General features: G+C 38.5%; 1 protein-coding gene across 1 annotated transcript in view; it reads right to left on the minus strand.

The window, feature by feature from the left end:
• Cplane1 (ciliogenesis and planar polarity effector complex subunit 1) overlaps positions 1-12,539 on the minus strand; it is an 83,736-nt gene that overhangs the window by 45,461 nt on the left and 25,736 nt on the right. The window contains exons 19-25 of the mRNA XM_055601078.1: positions 11,894-12,111; positions 11,529-11,693; positions 8,636-8,774; positions 6,362-6,471; positions 6,056-6,214; positions 5,015-5,123; positions 2,081-2,372 (exon numbers count right to left, since the gene is read on the minus strand). Coding sequence (XP_055457053.1) covers positions 2,081-2,372; positions 5,015-5,123; positions 6,056-6,214; positions 6,362-6,471; positions 8,636-8,774; positions 11,529-11,693; positions 11,894-12,111 — 1,192 coding nt within the window. The remainder of the gene's footprint in view (positions 1-2,080; positions 2,373-5,014; positions 5,124-6,055; positions 6,215-6,361; positions 6,472-8,635; positions 8,775-11,528; positions 11,694-11,893; positions 12,112-12,539) is intronic.

Consider the following 12,539-nt stretch of genomic DNA (forward strand, 5'->3'; position numbering starts at 1 on the left):
ATGATGAACTAAGATGATCTCTAAGAAGCAGACTATTCTATCAGGTTGACAGGAAAGGATGTCGGAGAGTTGGCTCAACAGTTAAGAGCTCCTGCTGCTCTTCCAGAAGACCTAGGTTTGGTTCCTAACACCTATGTTGAGCAGCTCTAAACTATCTGTAATTTCAGTTCGGGATCAATTACCTTCTTCTTAGTTCCATAGGAGCCAGACATGCACCTGGTACACACAGATACACATAGAGTAAAAGTAAATATTTTGGTCAGGCATGGTGGCACATGCCTTTAATCCCAGGACTCAGAGAGGCAGATCTCTGTGAGTTCTAGGCCAACTTGATCTACAAAGTGAGTCCAAGACAGCCAAGGCTACACAGAGAAACGCTGTCTTGAACAAAAAAAAAAAAAAAATGTGTTTACACATTTTATTTTCAGCAGGTAAAGGTATCTGCTGCCAAAGGTACCTGAGTTTGGAACCCACACAGTGGAAGGGAAAAAACAAATCTCTCAAATTGTCCTCTGACTTCCACAGGAATGCCATGACATATGCATATCCCCCATACAACACACACAAATATAAAAATAAAAAGCATGAATGTCCATGAAAAATGGTCCTCTGACATAAAAACATAGAAAATTAAAGTCAACAAAAATCTTCCCGACTGACTCTGATCCCTGTATTGTGTCTGTTGACTTCCTGTGGTAATATCTTTATCAATAAAACCATATTTTAAATTTTAAAAAAATCTCAAGCCATCACAGTGTTCCATGCTTCTCTTTCCACTGTTTCATTACCCTCCCCCACCTTATACAGTGTAAACAAGTAGTACAATTCCTTGAGTTCCAGTACACAAATGTTTTTTTGTGTACTGTTTTTTTTTGTGTACTATGTTTTTTCCAGTACACATAGTTTTAAAACTATGACAATGAAAACAATTAAGTGCTATGACACCTGCTGACAGGCACCCTAGCTGTCGGCCACAATTATTTTCAAGTGACTCTTTCAACACAATTGCTAGGGTAGAAAAGTTTCTCAGATCTCTCAGTAAGAGAAAAGTTGCGAGGAAGCTGGGCCCAGATCAATCAGTGAACGTTTTCTTACCCAGAATGCACCAAAGCAACCTGCAAGATATCCCTATGTATTTAAGCACAGCTGTTTTATTAAACAAGCTATTAAAATGTTATTAGATATGGCTCAAGTATGCTTGGAGTAGATATGATAATTTAACTTAATCAAAATGAAAATTATTATTGACTATATAGTTTTAAGTCACAAGAGGATATATTACATTGTAGTTACTAGAATCTTAACCAAAATAACAAAACCCAGGAGCTTAAATCACAGGTTTAGACAACAAGAAAGAATCTCTCCACAATTTATCAAGAGTTCTAAACAGTGTACAAGTTCTTGGGTCCTCAAACATAACATGGCTAACCTAATCACTTCAAACTACAGAGTGAGTACCCATTATTTGGAATTCTTAGAATACCAGAAGTATTTTGAGTCGGAGGGTTATTTTTGTTATTGATGGGGGTGGAGGGCTAATATTTACATATATGTAATGAGATGTCTTGGGGATAAGGCCCAAGTATGTTAACAATCATCTGTAATGTACAAGGCCTGGGTTCTAGCCCCAGCACTAAAAACAAAACAAACACAAGAGCCATCTATGTTTCAAATAATCCCATAATTCTTATACCTAGTGGCCTGAAGGAAAGTGTATACATTTTTAGTGTGCCTCCATTTTGACTTTGACCTCTCATAGAAAATGAAGCATGAATTTTCAACTTCCATTACGTTACTGAATTTTGAAGCTTAGTTTCACATTTTAGGTTTTCAAATTAACTATGTTCAACTTGTACTTAAATCTAAAGATTAAGATGGGCATGGTGGCACAGACCTTTAATCCCAGCACTCAGGAAGCAGAGGCAGGCAGAGCTCTCAGTTCAAGGCCTGCCTTTTTGAGTGCAGAGTTGTGTACTTATCTACTTTTTATTGTTGACATTTTGGGATTGAAAATCAGCTCATCACTTGCACTCTGTTCCAGAGGAAGTGGGTACTTGTATTAAGGAGCTCCCAGATGTACCTTTGATATAAGTGTATCCAAGTTTTTTCCTCAAAAGACAAGGTTTCAGAGAATGTATCTGCTTCACTGTGTAGCAGAGAACTTCCCAGTTCTGTGAGTGTGCTTCTGCTTAGACTGGTCCCCAGAGAAAACCTGTCAGAAGATGGAGCAGCAGCTGGCTTTTCTTCTTCATCCGGCTCCCATATATTCACCTCAAAGGCACCTATGTTCCTCTGCACACGTTTTAGGGCTTTTGCCCTCACTTTATGGGCAGAATGCATGACCACAGACATCAGTTCCTCACTCTGAGGACCTAGGGAGGGGGAAAAAATCCAAAGACCTTATGTTCATAGAAATGTTTCAACTCAAGATTTAAGGCAGGCATAGCAGTATATGATAGCAATGCCAGCACTCAGGAACAGAGTCAAGAGGATCAGAACAGGTTCTGGCCAGCCTTGTCTACACACTAAGTTCCAGACATCCATGGCTACACAGTAAGGCTGTGTCAAAGAAAGAGAGGGAGTAAGAGAGGGACCTAATTCTGCCTGGGGACATGGAATCAAACTAACTACTAAGGTTTATTTACACATTCTTACAGATGATGTTTTCTTCAGTATTTGTTGGAAAGCTATGGCCCATTTCAGAAGTGCAGAAGCTGAATAAGGTCCATTAAGAAATAATAAAAGGGGGCTGGAGAGATGGTTCAGCAGTTAAGAGCACTGGCTGCTCTTCCACAGGTCCTGAGTTCAATTCCCAGCAACCACATGGTGGCTCACAACCATCTCTAATGGGATCTGATTCTCTCTTCTGGTGTGCATAAAAACAGAGCACTCTAATATACATTAAAAAAATAAATACTAAAAAAAACAAACAAACAAAAAAAAGAAATAATAAAAGGCAAAGAACCCAGATTCCCTCCCTCCTCTTTTTAAAAAGTATATCCTAAGGGAAAATTAACTTTTGGGTAGGCATAAAAATGTGCACCTACACATCTTATATCAACTCAGGAGACTGAGGTAGGAGGATTAGAAGACCATCTCAAAACCAACCAACCAACCAAACCCCACTACTGAAGGTATTTCTGATGGAAGTATGATACTAATAGGACTTTCTGAAAAAGGTCCTGAAGAACTCCTTCACCACGATGGCCTAACTCATGAAGCTGCCAAAGCATTAGACAGGCACCATGCCCATCTTTGTGTGCTTGCATCTCTCTGTGAAAAACTACTCTGTGATGCTAGTTGAGGTCTTTTGTACAGAGCACCAAGTCAACCTAACTAAGGTTGATGACAAAGATAAACTAAGGGAGTAGGTAGGTCTCTGGGTTAGAAGAAAAGCCCGGAAGATGACTGGTTGCGGTTGTCTAATAGGTAAAGACTACCGTAAAGAAGCTCAGGTCAATGATGACACTGTATAGCATCTCAATACAAGAAACGAGCAAATAAAATGCATCATTTTCCTTAAAAAGATAAACAATTATGAATAAAGAATGACAAAGATTATTTTCTATTCCCACTAAATGGAGAAAAGAGAATATTTTTAGCAAAAAATGAAGGCTTTCTTACTCTAAGTAATCAGAAATAATAGCAAGGTTACGGTTTTCAAGATTATATAAAAAAAACAGTTGTACTTCTGAAAAAGAAAAGAAAAAGGAGGGGCTAGAGGGATGGCTGTTAAGAGCACTGTCTGCTCTTCCAGAGGTCCTTAATTCAATGCCCCATAACCACATGGTGGCTCACAACCATCTATGATGGGATTTGATGCTTTCTTCTGTCATCAGGCATACATGCACTAAATAAATAAATCCTTAAAAAAAGAAAAACAAGAAAAAGATAGTTTAAGATTTTTTCATGGCTAGTGAGCTGGGTGCGGTGGCGCATGCCTGTAATCCCAGCATTCGGGAGGCAGACGCAGGTGGATCTCTGTGAGTTTGAGGCCAGCCTGGACTACAAAGCAAATCCAAGACAGCCAAGGATACACAGAGAAACCCTGTCTCAAAAACAAACAAAAAAGGATTCTCCATGGATGGTGTTCTTTGGTGGTAAAAACAAACAAACAAACAACAACAACAAGCGATTCTCCGTGGCTGGTATACTTTGGTAGTAAAGCATGAGCAAGAAGCCAAGAGGCCACGGGTCTGTTCGCATCATCACAAAAGGAAGGAAAGAAAGAAAAAGGTTAAGTGGTGGGTTTTATGTTCTATATATTTTGCCACACACACACACAAAACAAACTACAAGGCCATCTTGAATGCACAAGATAAAATAAAAACATAAGTAGCTTTAAGCAAAGAGGAAAAATGAGCTTTCAGTAAGTACATGAGGTACAAACAGATGACATGCTCTGTTTTGTTTCCTTTTAGAGGGGAAAATTTTCTGTGTTGACCAGGATGGTTTTGAAAACATGGGTCCAAGTGATTCTCCCACAGGACACCCCAGACTATCTACTCATTTCATATCTATCTCTTATCTTGTTTAATCTTCTCTCGATACACAGTGATTATTTATAAAAAAAAGGAGGCCTTTTTAGATAAATGGCCTAAAAAGATTGAGAATCTGCCTAAGGCACGGTTACTGACAGAGCTATGATGTAATGGCAGCTCCATCCAATTCCACACTAACAAAATTAGTTCTGCAATGGGTCATGCAACCACTTTCTCACTCTTTACCTTTAGGGAGAGGCAGAAATTCAGATACCTAGGTGGCAGACAACAGGTACTTTCAAAACAAGAGCATCCTGGGGCTAGAGAGATGCCTCAGCAGTTAAGTGCACTTGATGTTTTTCCAGAGGACTGGTGTCAGTTCCCACCATGCGCATCGTACAATTCAGTTGTCTGTAACTCCAGTTCCAGGGGAACTGAAGTCTCCAAATGCCCTTGCATATACATGGCATACACTCACAAATAAAAATAAATCCTCAACAATGTATCCTTTCACTGTAAGAAATAACAATTACCTTTCACAACACCATGCTTGAGTCTCTGATGAAGAGAGTGGTATTTTTCTCTTAAAGGGACCCTTATGGCCTCAGGATTAGGAAATGCCTTCACAAAAATTTCTGCTACCTTCAGAAAAAAAGTAACATTTTATGAGCAACTTTAGTCTTTTTCTTTCTCCTTTTAATTCTTTACACAATTTAAGTCAGAATATTAATGGCTTTTACTTAATCTTTTGTTGTTCAAGCAAGCTACGAGAAATCTGCAATTTTCTTTCTTCCTTTTTTATTGTATTTTAAAGTATTTTACATACTTTATAGCCAAATACGTATATTTGACAATTACAAAAAGTATGTATAATTTATGTTAACCATCTCAGCCAAGTTAACCTATCAATCATCAAACACATTAATCACTATATGTGTGCACATGCGTGGTAAGAACACTTTGGATCTACCTCCTTCATCAAACTTCAGGTAAATCACAGCATATTAAATATAGTCACCACGATGTACATCAGCTCCTACATTAATTTATCTTATAAATGCAAGTTTGGATCCTTTAGTCAACACTTTTTCATTCCTTCCCCCACCTTAAAAAAAAAACAATAGTTTATTTTTCTCTATGTACTTGGAACCAACATAGGTAGCTCCTATGGAAAAGTTATCTCCTGTGGAAAATAATTACAGTGAAATGTATCTGAGAGAGATTGGTCAATTAGCCTCAAGGAGCTATTGAAACTGTTCCAAGAAACAGAAGGTATCAGAGGCTTAAGAGATGATGACTTACTCAGGCATGACATGACCCATCTCTACCACACTTCCAACACCTCCCTATTTGCAGCATACTCCTAGCCCTGCAACTACCATTTGCTCTCTGCTTCAATGAGCTTCAGGAGTCCATGCGAGATCAGACAGTATTTGTCTTTCTGAACTGGAGGATATTATGTAATGTTCAATCAGTCAGACAGGAAAAGGCAACATCATCCCTAACTAAAACAGCAAAAATCCATAGGGCCTATTATTCAGATTTAATTTATTTTTTGCTAACAGTCATATTACCTTTCTGATTGGAGGCAGTTCTCCAACAAGGCTCAAAATTATATCCTGAATAAGTTCTTCCATATTAAAAAAACGAGAGAATGGTAGCATTCTATAGGCCCATTCCAGCGTATGAAAGCAGTGTTCAACCACACAAGAATCAAACTCCATTTCAAGGTCCTATACAGATATGAAGAAGATTGTCTTCAATTTACATAGACAGACCAGAATAAGTTCAAAAGAATACTATACTACAACAGTAAACTCTTCTAATAAGCAATAATTTCCCAAGTGATATTTATTTTCTATTCTTGAGCTGATAAATACCTTTTCTACCTTCACATTTTCTCTTGCTTTCTGATACTGCCTGCAACTGTATGATAATTTATCCCGGATATGCAACATCCAGCACAAAGCACAAAGTTCTCTGAAGCAACCTAAAAACACAAATGTAAAGAAAATTATATGAGTATTACATCTGCAGGTTATTTGTTTTCAAAATAAATGTCTTTATTCTGTTGGCTATAAAAGAAAAATGTGGGGCTCGGTGGGCAGATCAATGAGTAAAGTGCTTGTTGCTGGGCAAGTCTGAGGATCAGAGTTTGGGCTTGCAGCACTCATGTAAATTCTGGGCAGCTGTGGCAGCCTGCTGTAATCCTACCTCTAAGGATGTGGAGATGTACGGTCCCCAGAGTAAGTAGACTAACCCAATCAATGAGCTTTGGGATCAGTTGAGGCAGCTCAGCGTATCAGGTAGAGAGTGATCAAGAAAGATACCTGGTGTCAACCTCTGACTTCCACACAGATACACATGTGTGCATGCATGCACACACATATAAATACAAATACACACATGCACTTTCCTAAACACCCAAAACAAAAATGTGCTCATTGTACATGGAAAGCCTTCCAGAATTTTAATATGTTATTCTAGAATATTTTATAAATATCAGTTGCATGATGATATGAATACAAATTTACAGAGTAAATTATTTAATCTATTTACTTCCAATTTATTTGCCTTATAAATTTATAATATATTTTTTAATTCCAACACAAACTATATGTATATCAATTAGAATATCACTTATTTTTATAGCCCTGGGAATTAAATCCAGGGCCTCACACCTGGCAGGTAACACTGAGCTACAAACCTAAAAACTACTTATTGATATGCATTTTTACTTTTTTTTTTTTTTTGAGACAGGGTTTTACTATGTAGCCCTGGCTGGCCTAGAACTCACTATGCAGACCAGGCTAGCCTTGAACTCATAGAAATTCACCTGCCTTGGTACTGCTCAATCTATTAAACTATAAAACCAAACTTCAATATTAATTTTTAAAAGAAGTTTTACATTTATTTATTTGTGTGTGAATGTGTTTGTGTGTTTGTACAGTTGTAGATGTACCACAGGCTTTCATGTAGAGGTCAGAGGACAACATGAAAGAGTCAGTTCTTTCTTCCATGTGGATTCCAGGGATTGAATTTAGGCTGTTAGGCAAAGCTGTAAGCATCTCTGCTTGACAAGCCACTACACAGGCCCAGAATACTAATTTATTAAATATTAAGTATGTCATACAGCCTGAGGGCATGGTTCTGTTCAGACCTGGCCGCAGGTCTGACTCCTAATGTTGCAAAACACACACATTTTCTCTCTCTCCCTCCCTCTATGTCTGTCTCTGTCTTCCAGCGTTTTACTGTCATTTAGAACTGTCCACTCATATAACTGGACACAAATTAAAAAATGGAGTTCAATGTATAAAAGAAAATACAAGTAAATAATTAGACAATATAATCAGAAGAAAGCCATCTTGTTTTGCCTGGCATGACGGTACACATGTGTAACATCAGCATTCAGAAGGCTAACCTATGAAGATCATGAGCTCAGCTAGCCTGGGTTACAGAGCCTGAGATACTACCTCAAAATGTAAAGCCAAATAAAGATATACCAAAACAAAACTATCTCAGGGAGATTCTACCTCAAAAACAAGGGCATATGAACATAAAGCTGACAATTTTTTGGCATCAAATAAATTTGGGCATATTATTTCAAGAGTTAAGAAATAACTAAATTCATTAACTCAGAAATTCCACTTCTGAGACTCTAACAAAATTTTACAAAATATTTATCAAAATTGATATGTCAGAAGCAACTTGATGTTTGCTAATAAAAACCATCAAATTTAATTAATACTATGTATGAAAATATTATGTATGTTGGTAGGTTGAATCTGAAAAACAGGAAACAAAATTAGTTCATCTATACAAACAGGTTGAAAGTCTGTCCACTTAACAGTATGGCAGTAAGTACATCCTCACTGCAAAGGAACAACTACAAGAAAGGTATTCTTGAGTGCTAAAATTCCAAATTTAAACAAGGAAGCAACAATAGTGCCGTAACTGTCACAATTTATCTTACATAATAAAAGACTCATTTACTGCCATTATTATAAACATGTCAGAGTGTCGAAGTGCAAACCCCTAAGTACGTCAAAGAGCAAACTAGAGTTACTAGTTTAGAAACTTTCCCAGACCAAGTGAAAAACATATTACAGTTCATATGCAGCTGAATTCTAACCGAGTAGCTCATTTTGACAAACCTAGGGCTGTGATGGAAACTTCATCAAGTTTGTGGTCTCCGGCTGCTCCAGGTCTAAAGAATGCTATCCCTCCTTTACAGTAATCAAGTAAGGATTCAGGGAAAGAACTAAGTGGAGGAAGGGACCCTTTCACTCGAATCTGAAAAGAACGACAGAATGTTAACCATCAGTAGTAAACAATCTTTACAGAAAACTACAATACAAGGTAGTCAAGAAAAACCACACAGAACATAAGCAGCACCAGTCCTCTGCTACAGCATAAGCAGCCCTGCAGCCAAGAGTGAGAAAATATTCAAATCACCTGAAATTAACTGTGCAGTACCGAAAACAAATTTTAAAAGCCTTACTTACATATATAACTTGAAGAAATGAATCTATAAATGACAACAATAGAAAGTCATCAACTGGTAACAAGATAACAACTCTAGATAAGGACTATCAATAAATGTCAAAACAAAAAGGATGCTGATGGGTTGATGGGGAACTTGATACAGGGTCTGACTTGTCCCAAATTCCTTGGGCTATTTCAATTTGAAACGGAAACAGACAAAGGGGCAACAGAGAAGTACACAGTAGTTACAAAGGATTCTTTCAAAGAAGAGCTGAGCCTGAACACAATCAAACCTCTGAATTTCAGGGGGTAGATATCAACAGCCAGTTTAGAAATTAGATGGAATGAACAAGCTAAACAGAACTAAATCAACAAATATCACAAATGTAGAATACAGTACAGGACAATCACTCTAACATAGCTTCTTTAACATAGCAGGTTTTTTTATTTTTATTTTTTATTTTGTTTTGTTTTTAAAGACAAATGCTGTTCTAGATAGCACAAAAAAAAAAAAAAAAAAAACACAGCGGTAAGTTTATAGCCTCCTTCTACCTGTCACTTCAAGAAAGATGGGATCTAATCAAATGCTCTGTAAGCATGCTAATGACAGCCCCTCCATCAAACACTTTCTAGCAGGCTATTACTCAGAGGGAGACCCAGCAAAGAAATGGGAACCTCAGCCCTCTGGCCACATGAAACTGAACTGTCAACAACCTGAAAGAGACTGGAAATGGATTTTCCTGGCAAGATGAGAGAAGGGAGCCCAGTTCTTCTGCTAGCCTTGAATAGCTCATTGGTAGAAGCAGCTCAGCTCGAAGGACTTCTGATGCACAGAAACACTGAGATAAGTAGGCAAGGTTTTGAGCCACAAAATTTTGGCAATTCATTAGAAATGGAAAACTAATATGGTACAGATATTTAATTCAGTATCATTTTTTAAAATTGGGGTTAAAATTTAAAGACCATAAGGCTCATCTTTTATGAGTGATGGCTACCTAGCTGGTTTTGCTATGTTAAGTTAGGCAACCATAAGTAATAACTGTCTAATTCAAGAACTTTCTCATCAAACCACACACACAATTACTAGGAGTTGTCACTTTCTAGTCTCCCTTCTTCGGACGCTGGAAACCACCCATCTACTTTCTGTCTCTATTGTAATGATAGTGAACAATTTCAGCACAATTTTATGGGAGGTGAATTTTTAAACCTCATTTTCTCTTTAAAAAGCTTATTTGGAGCTGGGCGGTGGTGGCACACACCTTTGATCCCAGTACTCAAGGAGGCAGAGGCAGGTAGATCTCTATGAGTTCCAGGCCAGGCTAGTATACAAAGTAAGTTCCAGGACAGCCAGGGCTATACCGAGAAATCCTGTCTCAAAAAACAAACAAAGCTTCTTTGGCCAGATATCATGGTACACACCTTTAAATCTCAGTGCTCAGGAAGCACAAGCAGGTGGATCTCTATGAGGTGGAGGCTAGTCTGGTCTAATTGCAAGTACCAGGTCAGTCAAGACTCCATCTCAAACCAAAGGAAAGGTAATTTGGGGCTGAGGAAATGGCTCAATTGATAAAATGCTTCCCATGAGAATGTTAGGAGCTGAATTCAGATCTCCAGGATTCAAACTAAGCAGGCCACAGCACAAGTTTATAATCACAGTGCTCTTATGGCAAGATGACAGGTGGAGACATGAGAATCACTGGAAGCTTGAGGGCCAGCTAGCCTGGCAATTGCAGGAGCAAACTGTTACAAATAGGAAGGACTGGCATCTAAGGTGTGCTTGAACCTTCGCACAGAGGCTGGGGCACTCATACACCAGCTTTAAATACACAAACTATATGCAGATACATGTCATACATACGTATATATTTTTTGAAGCTAATTTTGGTCAGGCATGGTGTGCACATGCATCTTTGCTGAGGTGAATCCCAGCACTCAGAAGGCTGAGTTAAAGGCTAATCTGGGCTATATAATAAGATTTTGTCTTGTCAAGGGGGGAGGGGCAATTTTTTAAAATACCTGATGAGGGCCTGCAACTGCAACTGTAACTCCACTCATTACCCACTCAGAGTCAGAACAAGAATCAGTAGAAATCAGGATGGAAGAGCATAGAAGACCCAGAATCAAACTGTACATCTCAGAAGACAGCAAAGGAAGTGAAGAAGACTCCTGACAGTAAACAACCAAGAACTCGCTCTTAAGTGTCCATGCTTGGAATTCACTAGAGTTGCCACAGGGCAGAGATCTTCACTCTCCAGAAAGTGGGAGAGGGGGAGTCCTAAGCAGACGAAATTTTCCAAGATGGGGGGGAGGGTATGGAAAGAACAGGTACAGCCTGGAAGAACGTATTCCATGGTGACACCTTCTATTAACACACAGAGTGAGCTCACCCAGAGCCTCACTTCAGTGTCATCTCTCAGCCACAAGAACTTGGCCTGAGTTATTTATGGTAAATAAGCCCAAAAGTTTGGACTCAGGACAGGACTCCTTAGAAAAGCACTTGGTGTAAATGTTAGTACATCTGGGCTACCTTACACAGCCTTGAATGACGAAGACATTCCATACCTTCTGCATGACCTTTCTTGCCCACCTCAGCTGCAAGATGTACCACTGTGCTACAGGAAAAGAACACCGAGCTGCCCGGAAAAGCAAGAGAACTCGCTGCAGAATTCCAGAGAGCTTTTGGCGATTATCTTTTTCAGCTTTTAAAAGAAGATTGTCACCATGTTCCTAAGGACAATAGAACAGTTATCTATTACTTAAACAGCTGCTTGGTATGTTACTAAAGACCATATATTTAGTAAATAGTTATGCTGGAAACTAAAAGTTTATCTTCAGCACTTGTATTTTTAACATGATCATTATTACCAGGTGATTTTAAAAAACAGACAAAATCAGCTTTCACTGAGAGCAGACTGCACCTAGCTTACCTCGCTAAGAACAGCTGGCTGGGGGCAGTACAATGGAGGCGCTGGAAGATACAAGTCAACAGGCACTAAGCCCCACAGCTTCTTGCTGAAGTCCTTGGCAGACTCCATCAGCAGCTGCAGTGTCTCTGAAACAATATCTGCATCAGCCATGACTGATGCTTTCAGCACTTCTTGCACAGACCCAAACAACAGATTAGCATCTTCTTCTTCAATGGGATCTACCAAACATGACAGGAGGTAACATTAGCCAGGTATGGTAGCTCATGACTATAATTCTAGCACTCAGGAGCCTAAAGCAGGAGGAATGAAGGAATGCTCAAAGCCACACTGGGATACATAACAAGATGCCATCTCTAAGATGTATCTTTAAGTATAAATATATACACAAGACAGAATAGAATTCCAATATGGCTGTTTTGATTTTGGCTGTGCTGAAGATTCAATCCAGAGCCTCTTACATGTCAAGCAAGTGTTATACTCCTGAGTATTGTATCCCCAGCCATAGTATGTTTTCATACAAAATCAGTTTTTTCTTTCTTTCTTTCTTTTCTTTCTTTCTTCTTTCTTTCTTTCCTTTCTTTCTTTCCTTTCTTTCTTTCTTTCTTTCTTTCTTTCTTTCTTTCTTTCTTTCTTTCTTTCTTTCTTT

Source organism: Psammomys obesus, unplaced genomic scaffold (genome assembly GCF_907164565.1).
Source record: "Psammomys obesus unplaced genomic scaffold, mPsaObe1.curated_primary_1811, whole genome shotgun sequence".
In the NCBI taxonomy this organism is placed as follows: domain Eukaryota; kingdom Metazoa; phylum Chordata; class Mammalia; order Rodentia; family Muridae; genus Psammomys; species Psammomys obesus.